General features: G+C 38.1%; 1 protein-coding gene across 3 annotated transcripts in view; it reads left to right on the top strand.

Moving 5' to 3' along the window:
- The window catches only part of PAK1 (p21 (RAC1) activated kinase 1), a 188,600-nt gene extending 170,348 nt beyond the window's left edge, over positions 1 to 18,252 (top strand). For 2 of the 3 annotated variants that reach the window (XM_076002330.1, XM_076002331.1), the window contains exons 15-17: positions 13,277 to 13,370; positions 15,942 to 16,001; positions 18,195 to 18,252. In XM_076002330.1, coding sequence (XP_075858445.1) covers positions 13,277 to 13,370; positions 15,942 to 15,976 — 129 coding nt within the window. In that variant the 3' untranslated portion in view covers positions 15,977 to 16,001; positions 18,195 to 18,252. The remainder of the gene's footprint in view (positions 1 to 13,276; positions 13,371 to 15,941; positions 16,002 to 18,194) is intronic. The other variant, XM_076002329.1, reaches the window with a different exon arrangement.
- The last annotated feature ends 326 nt before the right edge of the window (positions 18,253 to 18,578 follow it).

Here is an 18,578-nt window from a genome sequence, read left to right as displayed (position 1 = left end):
AATAGTATAGAGAGTGGACAAAACTGGGCTTTCCACAACTTGCAGTTGTGGGGCCTGCCTCTGGGGACTTCCCTTCCACCTGTGCTCAGTCTCACACTTTGATGAAATCTGGCTCAGTGGGAAGCTTTCTCTGTGCTTCCAGCATCCCCAGTCCTTTTATACAAATAATGATTCCCTGGCATCTTGTTCCTCAGTCTCTTTGACTGGGTTACTGATGACTACACTAGTGGGTTGTCAGGATCTCTGACCTTTAACTTGACCCTCTCTGCTTCTCCTATAGCCTCTGCCTTCTCCTGTTATTCTTAAGGGGCTTGTTAGGACTCTGAACTCAGTGACAGGTATCCCTTCTCAGCACCCTTTCATGGCTAAACTCTTAACTCCTGGACTGCTCCTGGCCTTTCTAGTTTTTCTGGCCTGATGCCTTCTAACTTTGCTGTAGATCTTACCCATTATTTGGTATTTGGAGGAGAAGGATATGTTTGGGAATGAGGTTTTTTTTTTTAAAAAATAGAATACAGCTATTTTTTCCTTTATAGAAGTAAAACATAGCTTGTTATTTTAAATGTAAAAAATTAGGAAATGCAGTATCTGCTTAGTCTCTCTCTTTTTTTTAAACCACTGGACCACCAGGGATTAGTCTCATTCTTGAGTGACAGTCGGTTGGTATATATTTCACAACTTCTTTTTGTATGCTTATTTTTATATTATTGTGCTCATACTGTATATACAGTTTTGCTTTCCCTTTTCACTTAAAATAATTATAAACATTTTAACCAATTTTTAAAACTCTTAATGAGGCCGGGCGCTGTGGCTCACGCCTGTAATCCTAGCTCTTGGGAGGCCGAGGCGGGCGGATTGCTCAAGGTCAGGAGTTCAAAACCAGCCTGAGCAAGAGCGAGACCCCGTCTCTACTATAAACAGAAAGAAATTAATTGGCCAACTGATATATATATATAAAAAATTAGCCGGGCATAGTGGCACATGCCTGTAGTCCCAGCTACTCGAGAGGCTGAGGCAGAAGGATCACTGGAGCCCAGGAGTTTGAGGTTGCTGTGAGCTAGGCTGACGCCACGGCACTCACTCTAGCCTGGACAACAAAGTGAGACTCTGTCTCAAAAAAAAAAAAAAAAACAAAAAACAAAAAACAAAAAAACTCTTAATGAACATCATTTAAAATGGTTTCAAAATATTTTATGACATGAAGATACTATAATACACTTAACCATTTTTTATTGTTAGGCATTATAAATGTTTCCAATTTTCTTAATTTTACAATAGGACAGAGAAATCTTTGTATTCTTTTTATAAATTTATTTTTATTATTTTTTTATTTCATAATATTATGTGGGGGTACAAGCATTTTGGTTACATGTAATGCCTTATCCTTGCCCAAGCCAGGGTTACAAGTGTGCCCTTCCCCATACAGTGTGTTCCACATACATTTGTTATAAGCTTACCCACCCTTACCCCCACCCCTCACCTTACCAACACCCAGTGAATATTACATTACTACCATGTGAGCACCTTCGTCTTGATCAGTTAGTACCAATTTGATGGCGAAGTACATGTGCTTGTTTTTCCATTCTTGTGATACTTCACTTCAAAGGATGGGCTCAGGCTCTATCCAGGATAATAGTTCACCATTGTTTTTTATAGTTGAGGAGTAGTCTGTGGCATACATATGCCATATTTTATCAATCCACTCATGTATTAATGGGCACTTGGGTTGTTTCCACATCTTTGCAATTGTGAATTATGCTGTTATAAACATTGGAGTGCAGATGTCTTTATTATAGAAAGTCTTTTTTTCCTTTGGGCAGATGCCTCGTAGTGGGATTGCTGGATCAAATGGTATTTCTATTTTTATCTCTTTGAGATATTTCCAAATTACTTTCCACAGGGAATTAATATTTTTCATTGTACTAATTTGAAGTCCCACCAGCAGTGTAAGAGTGTTCCAATCTCTCCACATCCTTGCCAGCATTTGTTGTTTTGGGACTTTTTGATAAAGGCCATTCTCACTGGAGTTAGGTGATGTCTCCAGTGTCTTGTAGTGTTTTTGTGTTTTTTTTTTTTTTTTTTTTTTTTTTTTTGAGACAGTCTTGCTTTGTTGCCCAGGCTAGAGTGAGTGCCGTGGCGTCAGCCTAACTCACAGCAACCTCAAACTCCTCGGCTCAAGCCATCCTCCTGTCTCAGCCTCCCAAGTAGCTGGGACTACAGGCATGCGCCACCATGCCCGGATAATTTTATATATATATTTTCAGTTGGCCAATTAATTTCTTTCTATTTATAGTAGAGACGGGGGTCTCGCTCTTGCTCAGGCTAGTTTCGAACTCCTGACCTCCAGCAATCCACCCGCCTCAGCCTCCCAGAGTGCTAGGATTACAGGCGTGAGCCACCGCGCCCGGCCCTCATTGTAGTTTTGATTTGCATTTCTCTAAAATGATTAGACATGTTGAGCACTTTTTTGTATGTTTGCTGGCCATTAGTCTGTTGTCTTTTGAAAAATTTTGGTTTATGTCCTTTGTCCATTTATTGCTGGGGTTATTTGATTCTTTTCTTATTAATTTTCTTAAGTTCTATATAGATTCTTGTTATCAGCCCTTTAAATAGAATCCCACAAGTGGTATTATTGAATTGAAGAATAAACACTGTTAAAATTCATTATTCCCATTACCAAAGTACTTCTCAAAAGGTTATAGGAATTTCTGGCTACAACAGAGGCATATGACAGTCAGTATTAAATATTCTAATTATGCATGATTTATATTTTCTTGATGGAATTATTTTTTGTTTTAATTTGAATCATTTTGTTTCAAAACTAGTTTATTTAACTGATTTCTTTTTTCATTTGTCTTTGTCTATTTGTCCTTTGGGAGTTTTCAGAAAGTTTTCTCATCAGTTCATATGCAGTTTTTATTTGTGGACCAGTTCTGAATTAGCCTGCAGCCTTTGTGTTCAATTTAAAATATAAATGCTATGGAATAAATTCATTTCTTTATGTTTATAAATTTTAAAATATCTGGCTATGAGGTCTGTAGTTGATAAGGTTTGTGCAAAGTCTAATATACAAAATTTTCTGGCTCCCCATCCCTTAAGTAGTATCGAAGTCTGGCAGCTTACTATAGTATAACAAAAATGGTATGGTGGTGGTAAGAAAAACTTCTGGTCATCAAAGTGACACTGATCACATTGGCCATTATTATTTCCAACAATGCCCTAGTCAAGCACTGGTCCATAGCCACTTTTTAGAATTGCTCTTCCAGGTGTGCTGGAAGAAATTTCCTTCACAGCAGGCTTTTACACTGACCGCAGGTGTGGCTTGGAACACTCACCATTGCACCCAAGACTGAGATGCTTATTGACCAACTTCCATAATCTAACTTGCAGCCATCCCCCACTGGTGATCCTGTACTTCCAGGATGCAGTGTGCAAGTCAGGCACAGGTCTGAGTATCAATGGAATCTTCAATCCTAGTGCAGAGTTGCTTTTTATATTTTTAGGGTAGGCATAGTCTCTTATATTCTTCATATGTTTTTACCTTGAAGACTACTTTGTATGCTATTAATGTATCTATGCTAGTTTTGCATGGTTTATCTTTTTCACCCTGTTTCTTTTTAACCTTTCTGTATCTTATGTTTGGAACTTTCCCTTGTAAATAGCATATGGGTTTCTCAAATCCAGTTTGGCAATATTTGTCTTTATGTGCCAAAGAAAAAGACATCTCTACACTAATAAATTACCAATACATTTGAGTTTACATCCATAATCTTCCTAATGCTATTGTCCTATCAGTTCTGTATTCTTTTTTTTCTTCTTTTCTTACCATATTTTCTATTAAGTATTTATTATTTCATTCCCCCCCATTAACTTAGAAAGGTATACCCACATTTATCTATCCTACCCACTCTTGCTATTTTTTTGGAATCTACCCTGGAAATTACAACATGTAATCTTGCCTCATCATACTTTAACTCTTTTCTGGATAATACAAGGATCTTGAAGCACCTTAACTTCATTTACCTCCTTCTGATTTATAATCCATTATTGTCATATATTTTAATCCTATATACATTTTCAATCACATATGACATTATTTTATATAGTTAATATTCTTTTAGATTAACCTACCTATTTACCATTTTTATTGCTCTTCATTTCATCATGTATTTCTGATCTTTCATCGATCTTCTTTTTCTGCATGGAAAATACCCCCTATGTGTGCCATGAAGGTGACTTTGTTAGTAAGAGAAGAGGCGTGGGCTGTGTGAGCTAGTATATAAGGACCGAGAACTGACCTGCTGAGCATTCCTCTAGGCATGCAGCCCCGCTAGTCCGCAGGTGACTCTGGTGCTGGTAACCATGTTCACCATGTTATGGGATAAAGTGAGGTCAGGCACCGTGCCCAATCATGGAGCTGGCTGGAGCAGTGGCCATTAATACCAGATCTGCTCATCACTAAAGCATATGCTTTCCACCCTGCACTGCTGTTTTCCAAGTAAATAAAGGACACATCAGGTTTCATTTCTCAGCATGTATGCTGAAACCTAAAATTCATTTATGCAGCTTGTGAATCTAATAGGAAATAGACTCTCACTAAACAGGAACTTTCTAGGAAACCAGTTAAGCTCAGTACCATACAAATGCTTATAAAGAACAAAAATTATAACAAAAAACTGAGAACAACTTGAATATAAAACAAAAAGAACTAAACTGGAATGCCCAATACTGAACCTATACACTAGTTGGGAGCCGGTTGAGTGAAAACTGCATAGGGTTAAAAACTGTTACTCTTTTGGTAAAAACTGATGTGTCAGAAGCTGTTTTAACAAAAATGTCAGACATTTTTATGGAACTGCTTAGTCTCTCATCCCTCTTGAGTTAATTACCAGAGACCCATGGAGGAGTTAAGGGCTTCTGAATTATGTGCAAAATGTTGTAAGTATACTTGTGCATTTTTCAGGATGGTTCCAAGTTTTCACCAAGTTTCCATAGAGGTCTGTGATAGCCAATGCTCCCTGCTCTACTGGAATCCAGCTTTGCATCTCACACCAGTAGGTGTCCATGGGATGTCATCGAGACTCAAGGAAGGACCGATGTGATACTTGCTCCTGAGCATCCCACAGTCTTTCAAAACTACTTTAGAGAATAAGTAATATGTACATGATTCTTGTATCTGGAAGTGAGTGAAAATAATGAAATCACAGAAGTAAATATACAAAGTGATGGTCACTCACCTTTTTACACACTATGACAGATTGTCTTTCTCCCCTTTGCAACTGAGAGCATTGAAAAGTGCAAGTGTCTGAATCCTGCCAGCATTGTTACAGATGCCATTGCCAAGCTGTTGTCTCCTATGAACTTGACTTTTGCCAAATTTCTAGAATTCTATAGATAAAATAACACTTGAAGAAGAATCTAGTTCTAAATTGGAACTATAAAGATTTTCAGGAAAAGAAGAAAGAAAAAGAAATATCACACAGATCTAGGTACACAGACACCAAATCTGGCTGTAAAGTTAACCTGGACAAAATAGCCTGTCATTTTAAAATGGAGCTAGAACTCTACTGGTATTAGTTTGTTGGTTTTAATACAGGGTCTCTTGTTCTATCAGGTTAGAGTCCAGTGGCATAATCATAGCTCACTGCAACCTCAAACTTCTGGGCTCAAGCAATCCTCCCACCTCAGCCTCCTGAGTAGCCAGGGTGACAGGCATGTGCCACCATGCCTGCCTAAATTTTACGTTTTCTTGTAGAGATAGCATCTTGCTATGTTGCCGTGGTTGGTCTTGAACTCGGGCTCAAGTGATCCTCCTGCCTTGGCTTCCCAAAGGGCTGTGATTACAGGCATGTGCCTCTACTCATTTATTTGGGTGGGCACTTATGGAACTGGCTTATTCTGATGTGACTTAAGATTCTGAAGTACTAAGAAAAGATTTTGAGCAATAGAAAACATCCCTCGAATTTGAAATAGACATTTTATACAGTCAAATTTCTCATGTCTCAGACCTTAAGAATTCCTAAGTGACATATATTTTCTAAAGAACTTAGCAAATCAGAACATAGATTTTTGTTTGAAGAAATGAGTCATCATTTAAATACTTTGATTATTTTTATAATTTATTTTTAGAGATAGGGTCTTACTCTGTAACCCATGCTGGAGTGCAGTGACATGATCATAGATCACTCTAACTTGGAACTACTGGCTCAAATGATCATCCTGACTCAGCCTCACAAGTAGATAGGAATATAGCCATGTACCACCATGCCTAGCTAATTTTTAAATTTTTGGTAGAGATAGGGTCTCACTATGTTGCACAGGTTGGTCTTGAACTTCTGGTCTCAAGCAGTCTTCCCATCTTGGCCTCCCAAAATGCTGGGGTTACAAGCATAAGCCACTGGGCCTGGCCAATTTAAATACTTTTACAATGCCACAATTCTCTTCTTTGCTCAGATGTTCTGTGACATCAACTTCACGACTTTCTCTTTATTTTATCCTGCATGTATTCCAATATAACTGCTTAAAAAATAATGTGTTCAGAGAACTTGGGACCCTCATACATTGCTGGTAGGAATGTAAAATGGTGCAGCCATTGTGGAAAATAGTTTGGTAATTCCTTAAAGACTTAAACAGAGTTACCATACAACCTAGCAGTGTCACTCCTAGGTATATAACCAAGAGAATTACAAACAGTCTACACAAATACTTATACATGAATGTCCACAGCAGCCTTATTTATAATAGCCAAAAAGTAGGAACAACCCAAATGCCTATGAACTGATAAGTGGACAAATACAATATGATGTATTTGTATAGTGGAATGTTATTCAGCGACAAAGAAATAATGAAATGCTGATACATGATTCAACATGGATAAGCCTAGAAAACATGCTCAGGGAAAGATGCCAGTTACTAAAGAGCACATATTATATAGTTCCATTTATATAAGATGTCTAGAATAGGCAAATCCATAGAAACAGCAGATTAGTGGTTGCAAGGAGCCGGAGGTAGGGAGGAATGGAGACTAATAAACATGGGTTTCTTTTTAGATGAAAAAGTATTCTGGAATTAGATAATGGTGATCGTTATAAAAGGCTGTGAATATAACTAATAATTAATGAAATGGATGACATTTATGGTATATGAATTATATTTTTCTAAAGCTGTTAAAGAAATACCCCCTAGAATTTCCTTTTACGAGAATCTACTGGTGACAAATTCTCTCAATTTTTATTTTTTTGAAAATGGCTTTATTTCATCTTCATCTTTGAAGGATGTCTTAGCTGGGCATAGAATTCTAATTCGGCAGGTTTTTTTCAGCACTTTGTATTTCTTATTCTATTATCTTTTTGATTTGTTTCTCTTGTGAAGTCTGCTTTGAGTCTAATTTTTGTTCTTTTGAAGGTGACCAGTCTTTTTGTATCTTCCTGCTTTGATTCTTATGTAGGTTGCTCATGCTATTGAGGCTAGAGGTGGTAAGAGTCAGTCACAGGGTTAACTTTGTCCTTGTGGTTTTCAATTCATCCTTGCAGGTTCTAGTTTATCCTCGTTGTCCCCACTTCATACCCAACTTTTCTTCCTGACGTCCAGCCTGGCTAACGTATAGTGACCCAAAGCCCAATCTACCAGATGTAGAGGCAACAATCTCTTACACAGATTTCTCTGTAAGTTCTCATAATTATGAAAAGTCTAATCCCTATAATAAATCTTTTATTCTTTATCACAGTAGTTCTGCTTCTCTGAACAAACCTTTACAGATACAGAATTGATAGAAGCAGTTCTAGAGGAATAGAACCTTAAGGATGGGTTTTCTAAGTTGGTTCCGGTTATCTAGAATTGATTCTGAATTGATTAAATTTAAAGATTTAATAGCCCTGTTTCCTTTGGTAAGAGAGACAGTGGTTGTCCATGGTGTGCAGTGGTAAAAGGTACTTAAATTATCACCTACAGACACTTGAATCAAGTAGCTATGGAAGCTAAGGCTATGGTTGACCAAGTAGTTGCTTCCATAGAATATTTAAGTGAAAACAAGGAATGTAATGCACTTATGGTAGCTATTTTCAGTAGCAAAGGGATGCCATTGAGAATTATTGATATCAAAGCAGTTTCTCTGAATGCAATGAGAATGATAAGATTTCTGGGTTTCAGAGCCAAGTTGTGGCACTTAATTGCTAAAGTCAAGGTGAGTGTGGTTACTATAATGGGCAGTAGAACTGGCACAGTAGTAAGAATGGTCTGACCTCAGGAGACATTTGATGTTGGCTAGTTGATTACTGTCCCTAAAACTGAAATAGATGGGCATCCTACTAAAATCTTACTTAGGTTATATCTGTAGAAAATCTCTAGTTCTCTCATGAAGAGAATTCTAAATTGAATCACCACAATAGAAAGTGTGGCCCCTCAACAAATTTCTAAACTTGATAAGTCTACAGTCTCAGAAGCCCTTGAGAGAGGAAGGCCTTAAGAAAGGACCCTCCTCACAGCCAAAGTATATAGTGTCAGTCTTCCTCTTAGTTTTCCTCAAGGAACCCCTGGCCATTTACCAGGGTGGGTATGCACTGGGGAAGAAGAAATACCTTTTGGGAAATTGCTGGACAGTGAATCTGAACTGACACAAATTCCTAGAGATCCAAAAAGCCACTGTGATTCACAAGTTAGAGTAGGGGTTTGGGGATGTCAGGCAATCAATGGAGTTTTGGCTTGGGCCCATCTCCACAGTGAGCCTAGAGGGTCCCCAAACCACTAGGGGTTTATTTCCCTAGTTCTGGAATGCATAGTTGGAATCAACATTCATACTCAGCAGGCAGAATCTTCCCACAGCAACACTTTATCACCATATAGAACTTGTATATATGAGTGAGCTCTGGCAGGTCCTAAGGCAACAATAAGTTGCATGGGTAGTTTTCCATTGCTGCCATAGCAAATTACCACAAATTTAACAGTTCAAAACAATACCCATGTACTATTTCACAGTTCTGTAAGTTAGAAGTCTGGTTTACTCAGCTGGGTACTCTACTTAGGATCTCCTAAGACTGAAATCAACTGCCAGCTGGCATGAGCTTTTACCTGGAGTCTCCGAGTGAGAATCCACTTCCAGGTTCATTCAAGTTGTTAACAGAATTCACTTCCTTGTGGATATAGGACTGAAGTCCCTGCTAACATTGTTTTCAGCTTCAAGAGGCCAGTGCATTCCTTAGTTTGAGACCTTCTCCATCTTAGAGCTAGCCAGGGTATGTGAACTTCTTCTCAGACTTCAAATTTCTCTTCCTTCCCCTTTCATCACATTTCTTTGCCTTGTTCTTCTGATTTTTAGGAGCTCATATGGTTACATTGGATTCACCCAGATAATCCAGGATAACCTCTCCATTTTAAAGTCACTTGAGTAGTAACCTTAATTTCATGTGCAAAAAGTCCCTTTGACGTCTGACATCACTGGTATGACATCAGAAAACAAAGATCTTGGGTGCCAGAATTCTGCATATCTATCTATATATTAATGTATATATAATCTTCTTGTATTCCTCTACCATTGAACAAAACTTGTGTCATGTAAACATAACTACTATTGTAGTTAATCTTATATATCAATACTTAAGTTAGAGGAATAAACATCACCCAGTAGTGATAAAAGAATTTGTATCTTCTCTTAGGAAAATGGTTGGTGTGTTTTCTCAGAATTCCATTCCTAGTATAAGACTGTATTAGGATTTGGTCACAAGAGAAATTTATATAACATATGAAAGGGGGAAGTGAATCAGTAGCCCTTTTTTATTATACTCTAGAGTATTGGTGATGAGCCCCAGGCACTAGGTAGCCTTGATGCAATGTCAGTATCTGGTAGTTCCTTAGTTGCTCTGGGGCAGCATTTGGGCCCACATTCTTCTTGCTTCTATTGCATTGTCTTTAGTTGCTCCAAGTCCTGGGCCAGATAAGTACAGTGGTATGATCATATCTCACTGTAACATCGAACTCTTGGGCTCAGGTGATCCTCCCACCTCAGTCTCCCAAGTAGCTAGGACTACAGGTGTGTGCCACCACACCTGGCCAATTTATTTTTTATTTTTGTAGAGATGGGGTCTTGCTATATTGCCCAGGCTGGTCTCAAACCAGCCTAAAGTGATCCTCCTTCCTCAGACTCCCCAAAGCACTGAGATTACAGTTGTGAACCACTGTACCTGGCTTTGTTTCTAGAATTTTGAATTGGGCCTCTTTTTAATAGTTCTTTGCTGAAATTTTTAAATTTTTTTGCAGTCTGAACAGTTAAGGATAGTTACTTAGAAGTCTGTGTCTGATACCTCCACTATCTAGATTTCCTGAAGTTCTTTGATGTTGTCCATTGCTGCTTTTGGCATTCACTAATGTCTGATTCTTTTTGCTTTAGTGCCAGACATTGTATATAAGAAATTATATAAATAATTTTGGACCTCAAATTTTACATTATGTTTTCTCAGAGCAGGGCTTCTGACAGATAACCAAATCTTATTTACCTTAATCCAATTTCACATATTTAGATGGTTCAAAGCTCCAATCAGTCTATTTCCAGTTTGTGCTTACTCCTAGGATGTGGCTTGGAAGGTGCCAAATCAAAATGTATGGTGTTTACCACATTATCTTCTCCCCTTTTTGTTCTATTAGCCTTGTGAGGTTTATAAGGGCTTCTTGTATCTTAACCAATTCTTCTAGAGAAAAATCACCCCAAATACCATGCTGTATCTGGATTTTCTTTATTGTCTAGATCTTAGCTCCATAGTTCTTCACTGCTTGGTAGATGTCTGATGCCTTCATTTAGATTTTTAAAAACATTTTATTTAGCTTTTCTAGTTGTTCCCCTTAGCTAGAGAGAGCAGGATTTTTGAGAGGGTAACTGTCGCTTCCCTTTGTTTCCCTCTGTGTGTTATGGAGTTAGATGCGTCTCTCCTTTCCTTGCTATGTGAAGGTTCCTAATACCTCACCACCAATGTGTCTTTTTTTCTTATCTAGTGTTACTGTCAGTTGACAGTTGGTGATGCAGATATAAAGCATTATATATATATTAGGGAAAGATGCAAGGAAGCTTCATTTTACAGATGTGAGAAAGCAAGGAAAGGTCCTGGAAGATTCCTTTAAACATAACAGCATAAAATACAGATTTTAGATGAGTAGGTCCCATGGCCTAGGCTACCCCAAGAAGACTGTCTCAGCTGAGCAAGAAGGCATACATCTAAAAAGGGGGTGTGATTATGCTGCTTGAGGTATGAAAACACAATGGTCCAGAGCATAAAGAAAACTGCTTAAAAATACTAAGTCATAAGAAGCCTAAATTGTATACCCCTATGTAGAGTGATCCTACTGCATAGTCATCAGCCCTGTGCATTCCCAATTTAAAGAGGTGATGGCCAAGAAAGGCGACTTCCTCTGTCAATTCCCAGGCAGTCACATAAACTCTTTCTCACTCTTTGCACTCTTTTTTGTCACACCACCACCACCACCACCAAAACTAAGTATAGATGACTGGGACAGGAAGGAGTAGAAGAGGGAGAAAAAACCAGATCAAGGTTTTTCCTTTGCCTATGGTTAGTTCACAGAAGGTGTTGGGAACTTCACCTGAGTTTGGTGAGAGGGCTTTGAAGTGAACCAAATCAATAGTAATAATATTTACATATGATTAAATATCTAAAAGACAACTTTTTAGATTGAAAGGGACTAAAATAAATATCAAGTATTAGAAAAAGTAGAGGTATCATTAAATGACAAAACTTAAATTTTCTTTGTTAATTGGAAAGCAAAGTCAATATCACTATTTGGTTAGGCTATTTGATTATTTCTTTGGCTGTATGTAGAGTGCTATTAAGGCCATATTTCATGTTTTTTATTTAAAATTTTTTTTCACGGGCTCTATTTGATTGTTTTGATAACCACCTGTACTTGCATTAAAACATCCTATTCTTGTTTCATGCATATGAGTCCTTCCTTTACTTCCTGGAAGATCTTAAATATATTTATTTTTGTGGCTCTTTTCTGATCTATTAATAATGTTTTTTTGGTTGCAGGTTCTTCTCTTTGTTGGCTTCATTGGGTTCATTTGTTGACATTCCTTACATGTTTTCTGATTCCTTAGTGTGAGCTCATCTGCTACAGAGTATTCTTCCCATGTCTTGATCTGGGATTCCTCTTGCTAGTAATGTTGCTTGCCTATTTCTTTTTTTCTTTTTTTTTTTTTTTTGAAGACAGAGTCTTGCTTTATTGCCCAGGCTAGAGTGAGTGCTGTGGCGTCAGCCTAGCTCACAGCAACCTCAAACTCCCGGGCTCAGGCAATCCTATTGCCTCAGTCTCCCGAGTAGCTGGGACTACAGGCATGCGCCACTATGCCCGGCTAATTTTTTTTTCTATATATATATTAGTTGGCCAATTAATTTCTTTCTATTTATAGTAGAGACGGGGATCTCACTCTTGCTTAGGCTGGTTTCAAACTCCTGACCTCCAGCAATCCGCCCGCCTTGGCCTCCCAGAGTGCTAGGATTACAGGCATGAGCCACCGCGCCCGGCCTGCCTATTTCTTTCTTCTTGCTGTATCTAACAGCCCTTATCCAAGGAGAATTTCCTTTCTTATTTTTAATGTAGTTATATGTTCACTAACCTATATTTTACATCTTTAAAATGATAATTTATCCAAGTTTTATATGGAGAAGAGGTAATTTCTGTTTTTTGAAATGAGAAGTCTAAATTCTTTGATATGTAATACCTAAATCAAGTATAATAGTGTTTCCTTTTAACAAATCATTAGCAATTTTTTCTCAAATACTACTTTAGGAACAGAACAATCAGGACATTTTTTTTTAAAGGGCCCAACTCTCTCACAGAGAATAGAGCAATTAATATGCTAGCTGTGATTGAAGTTATATAAGACAATATGTTTGTGTATAGATAATTTGCATATGCTAAATTGGAAAGTATTAGTTTTGTTAAGGCAGTGAACTTATATGGGATGATTTTTTCTCTTCTGGCATTCCAGAATTTCTGTATTATATTGTTTTTTTGAAGAGGTCATAATTTCAAAATAAATATTCTAAATAACTTTTTAAAAACCTACCACTTATACAGACCCCATTAATGTACCCGGGTGCCTTCAGGACACAATGTAAAACTCCTCAAGTAAATATCCCCAAAGCTGTCACTGATCTGTTCACAAACTGCTTCTCTTTTTATCTCTCTTCATTTTCTTATGCTACATTTAGTCTGGTCTTGTGCCTATCCTGATTTGTGCTGTATTTTAAGGTTTGAAACACATCTTTTTCAGGGTTGTTTTTCTAGGAACAGGACAGTGGATCTTCTGTTCTATTTTTATTCTGAGTTTAGCTGGGATCCTGACGGCCTACTCTTCATTGTTGTTGGTGAGTAATGCTTCCTGTTTCTCCCATTCCCTTCATAAGTAGCCTCATAAGATGCTCCTGCCTGTGGTATAGTATCCCATTTGTGTTGGGAGTCCTCAGAACCTAAGATTACTCTCATCTTAGTAGACTTGGGGTTTACATTAGCTATTTGAATTTGAGGCACAAAGGATGGAGGTGGGGGGAAGGCCTATGCTAAATTAAAGGATGTGTCTTACCTATTTGGCCCTTTCAAAATATGGCAGAACATCGTTTTTTTATTTCCTTGTTTCATAGACTATCCTATGGTTCACTCAGAATTGTCATTTTAGATATCCACAGCTTCGTATCAGCAGTACCTTACTCATTTCATGTCCCATCTTCTGAAAATCAGTCTTTCTGGGGCCTTATAAATTCACTAGTTTGTTAAACTTGTTCTAGTGTGCAAATGCTAGTCACACAGGCCAGATGCAAAGTACATTTTAGCAAAAGTCTTTTGGCTATAATGTGACCCTGCCTCTGTTGTGTGACATAGTAGTGTTTTGTGTAGGGTGAGAAATTGACACCAGGCAACAGGAAAGTCTGTAGAAATGGTAAGCTTAAGGGGAGGATGACTTTAGGCTGTTAGAGTTTTTCAGTGCCCATTTATACATATGGCAAATGACTTTCTCTGATTTCACCATTCCTTTCTCAACTGATTTTCCTGTCTGGTACAGAAGAACCCAACCACCAAATCTGTTGCCATTTGCATTATTTTTTTCTTTCAACAAAATTTATTAATCATTATGTAAGCAAAACATTGTGCTAAGTGCTGAGTATACAGAGATAAATAAAACATAAGCAGTTTCTGTTTTCATGTAGGGTACTTCATAGAGATAGATATGAGATATAAAGTTACAACTGTTCATTCAATGTTTAGAATCTAGTAGGGCAACTAAGTCATAGACAAAAAATAACTAACACAGGTAGAGCATTTATAATTGTCATTAGAGAGGCCTAAATAAAATTTTGTAGGAGTTCTGAGAAGGAAAAGGTGATTTCTAGCAAAGAGGATTAAGTAAGGCTTCTGATAAGAGGTAGGATTGGAGTGGAATCTTGGAAGGGATGTTGAATTTGACATATGGATATGGGAATGGGGAAGAACAATCTGGCCTGAGGAAGCATCTTGACCAAGTCGGAAAGACAAAAAATACTAGATGTCTTATTAAGAGGAAAGGTCAGTACTGTCAGTGTCACTCTGTCAGGGGTGCAGAACCTGTGACCTTAAGGTGAAATGTGACCTTCTGGGTTCTTAAGTGTGGCTGAATTTGACTGAATTCAAATTTTACAGAACAAATCCTTTTATTAAAAGGGATGCAGCAGAGAAAGTTGAAGCTTTTCCTGCCTCCTTTGGTGCTTAAAAAAGAACAATCTTGAAATCAGAAGGCCGCAGGTTCCCCACCCCTGTGTGTGGGAAACATGGCTGGAAAGGTAGGTTTGTGACAGATTTTGGAAGGCCCAGAAAGAAAGGCTAGGACATTTAGCATAAATTGGGTTTCTATTTTAGGAAAATCATTCTGGAAGTTGTGGTAGGGAGGGTGGCTTATAGGCAGAAAGACCAGCTGGAAATGTTTCTTTTTAATGGGGAAAATACAGATGAGCAATGTGCCCTAGGGCAAACTTTGACCACTGAATTGTACCATTTTAATACACAATAAATACAAAATGGTAAAGTAAGTTTCTAACATGGGAATAAACTCTGGTGTTCAGTAAAGCAAAATATTTGAACAAACTTTCTACTTTACTCCTTTTTGAATACATACAATGGCAACAATAGTGAAAAAGGAGGGAGACCTGGATTCTATTAATATTTCCTATTCTTTGTAACTTTGGTCAAATCATATAACTCTTCTGAGCCTCGGTTTCCTTTATTTCAAATGAGAATGATAATATTTAATAAAATGGTATTTTATAGGGTCAAGGAAAGAACAAGTGAAATCATATACATGAAATTATTTTTATAAAAATGTAAGTGCCATATACATTCAAACGGTCATTAATATTCTAGGCGTCTGAGAACTCCCGTTTTCAGCTTCCATCTCCATACTGATTTGGTGACTGGCTAGAGTTAGATTCAAATCTAAGATTGAGTATTTACCAATGTTAACAACAGTGGCTGACAGTTGTAATATGTAGTAATAGTCCTGGTTTCCCAAAGAAAGAGCCCTTGGAAGGGCTGACCCTGACTTTTATTCTCTTACGAGTAAATCTAAGTAATACCAAGAATAAGGTCCATCACAAGGAATGGGCAGGAACTCAGGAAGAGTGTCAGTATGAAATCCCAGAGGAGGTAATAATGAATTCTTCCTGCAGGTGCTGATGAAAGTTAAAAATAGGAGGTGACATTTGAACTGGCTTTCAAGGATCAGATGCATGGGGAGGAAGAGCTTTCCAGGCAGAGGAACTGCATAGCAAACCCCTAGAGGCTGAAAAGTGCAGGTTTAGCAAGAAGAGAGCATAGTGTCAGATTGTGAAAGGAATTTTGAGCTATGAAATGCTTTGGGCAGTAACTTGGAGATTTCAAAATAACTGTCTTTTTCTTCTTTGCTTTTGCAGTTACTTGGATTTTTGTTGCTTTGGGAAGGGGTTGAACTATACTTGCACTGGTGTCATAAGGTAGGATATCTGAATCCTCCTAGGAGACCTTAGACCCAGACTGAACATGCTCCTTAGTACTCAGTGTTATGTACAGAGTTGCCCTTTCTCTCTCATTGTTCCTCCTAAAGAGATCTGTTCACACCATTTTAACTGAAATAATTAAATTTGTAACATAACTGATTTATGGAAGGATCTAAACCCAAACTTTATTCTTTTTTACTACTATATGGTAAACTCACTCTGTGGCCTTGTTCTTCCCATCCCAATCAAATTTTAGACAAATTCCATTACTTTCCCAGTCTTTTTTAGTTACAAGAACATTCTCATTTCAGTCACTTAAAATTTTAGTTCACTGTAATAACCCAAACTCCAACTTTATTAACATTAAAACTTTTCCCCTCCCCTATTTGGGCCTGATCTGAACCTGGAAGCACTGGTGGAGAGAGCCATGTGGTCCTTTTACCTCTCCTCCACCTGAGTGGTGCCCAGGGGAAGAGGAGATAGGAGAAAAGTGCACAGTCCCACAAGGAGAGGCAAGAGAAAAATCAGGGGTTGATCCCATCTGGACCAGGTAAATGTACAGTTGGCTTTTCCTCCCATGGGCTTTTTCCTGGTCTGTTTTCAGAGACCCTTGTGCCTAGAACCTTGACCACAACTCCCTTGGTGGAGTCAGTGCCTGTCTTCTAAAATGTTTATAGCAGCCTATATCTTTTAAAGTTGTGGTCCCTAACCCCTGGGCTGGTAGGAAAACAGGGCCATGCATTATTACCACCTGAGCTCCGCCTACTCCCCCACCCCTGTCCGTGGAAAAATTGTCTTCCATGAAACCAGTCCCTGGTGCCAAAAAGGTTGGGTACTGCTGCTTTAAAGCACTGGTAAATTTTGTTGTTGGGTAAGATCTGTTATTCATATGAGTCTGATTTGACAATTTAGACGTTGTGTTGTTATGCATTTAGTTTGCTAATAGGCTGTTTAAGATTTTTGTATCTGTGTATATCAGAGAAATTGGACTATACTTTTCTGTTCTTACTGAATTTGGGTATCACTGTTTTGTTGGTCTCATAAGATATTTTAGAAAGTGTTCTTTTTCTATTCTCTGGAAGAGTTTTTTTAAAGATTATAAAGATTTCTTCCTTAAATGTTTGGTAGAATTTACCATGGAAGCCACCAAGGTCTTATTTTATAAGAGGGTAATTATGGATTCAATTAACTTTAAGTATAGAGATTATGGAAAGGCGGGAACTAAGTACTATATAGAGGGCAGCACAGATGTAGAAAAACTATATATTTGAAAGAATGGAAGTTAAGAAAGTTATGTTTCCTTGGTCTCAATGTTTTTTCTGTACGAAGTATATAGTGTTCTGGCAAGCATATTTTTTCATCTGTTTAACAAATATTTATTGCATGCTTACTATGTGCCAGACATTTTGCAAGGCACCAAGGCTGTAATATAAACAATACCAATATTATCCTTGACCTCGTGAAATTTATAATCTGTTGAGGAAAATATACATCGAAAAAGCAATTACAAAATATTGGCCATGTTCAGTGGCTCATGCCTGTAATCCTAGCACTATGGGAGGCTGACGTGGCAGGATTGCTTGAGGCCATGAGTTTGAGACCAGCCTGGGCAACATAGCAAGACTCCCACAAAAAAATTTTAAAAATTAGCCAGGTGTGGTATCATGTGTCTGTAGTCCCAGCAACTTGGGAGGCTAGGGTGGGAAGATTGAGCCCAGGAATTTGAGGTTGCAGTGAGCTATGATGATGCCACTGCACACTAACTCAGGCAAACACAGTAGATTGTGTCTCAAAAAAAAAATTAAGCAGGATATTGCTTATAATTGTATTGAGTATATAACTGAGGTATAAAGAAGTGGTGAAGATTTGTATTGGGCATTGGTAAAACTGAGTGAGACATACCAAGCAATGTTGAGGGCCCAGCTGAGGCTGGAAGTGATAAATTAGTAATAGCATCATACTGCCTAGCTGTCTAATTTTTTTCCAACCTTGCTGTACAGCAAAGACTTAGGAGCAAAGAATGTGAATGAATGGATCCACCCAGTATTGGAGATTTGCAGAATGGTTAGATTAAAAAGATGAGGAAAGACATAAGGTCCCTGACATTGTAAAGACACACATACAATTGCTAAGGACAGTTTGATCTAAGGCTAGTATGTAGAAATCAAGAGATCTTTTCTGTTTCCCTAGATCCTGGTTCTTGTGGTGATTCTGCTGTGCGTCGTCTTCATGTTAATTATATGCAAATTCTGGAAGGAAAGGTGGCTGGTGGTTGGGCTGTCACTGAAGGTAAGCATCATCCTGTAGTCTAGTACTGTCTGTTCAGATATGTCCAGCCTGACTTTTGGCTTTCTCCCAGATCTTTGCTCCCTACGTGCACCTGTGCAGCGTAACTCTGATGATTGTTCTTTCCTGGCCTGTGGCTTTATATGTGGCCTATTTGGAAAGAGAAGGTATGTTATATGGGGTGGAAGCTCACCTTATCCCTTCAGCTCTGGCTTTAGTTTTCATACTCCACTCAGGAAAACAGAAGCTTGAGAGATAGCTGCTCTTATGCCTCTTTGAAATCATTTA

The sequence above is a fragment of the Microcebus murinus genome, chromosome 4 (assembly GCF_040939455.1).
Source record: "Microcebus murinus isolate Inina chromosome 4, M.murinus_Inina_mat1.0, whole genome shotgun sequence".
NCBI lineage: Eukaryota > Metazoa > Chordata > Mammalia > Primates > Cheirogaleidae > Microcebus > Microcebus murinus.
The sequence above is the reverse complement of the archived record's forward strand: the minus strand, read 5'-3'. Positions and strand labels throughout refer to the sequence as shown.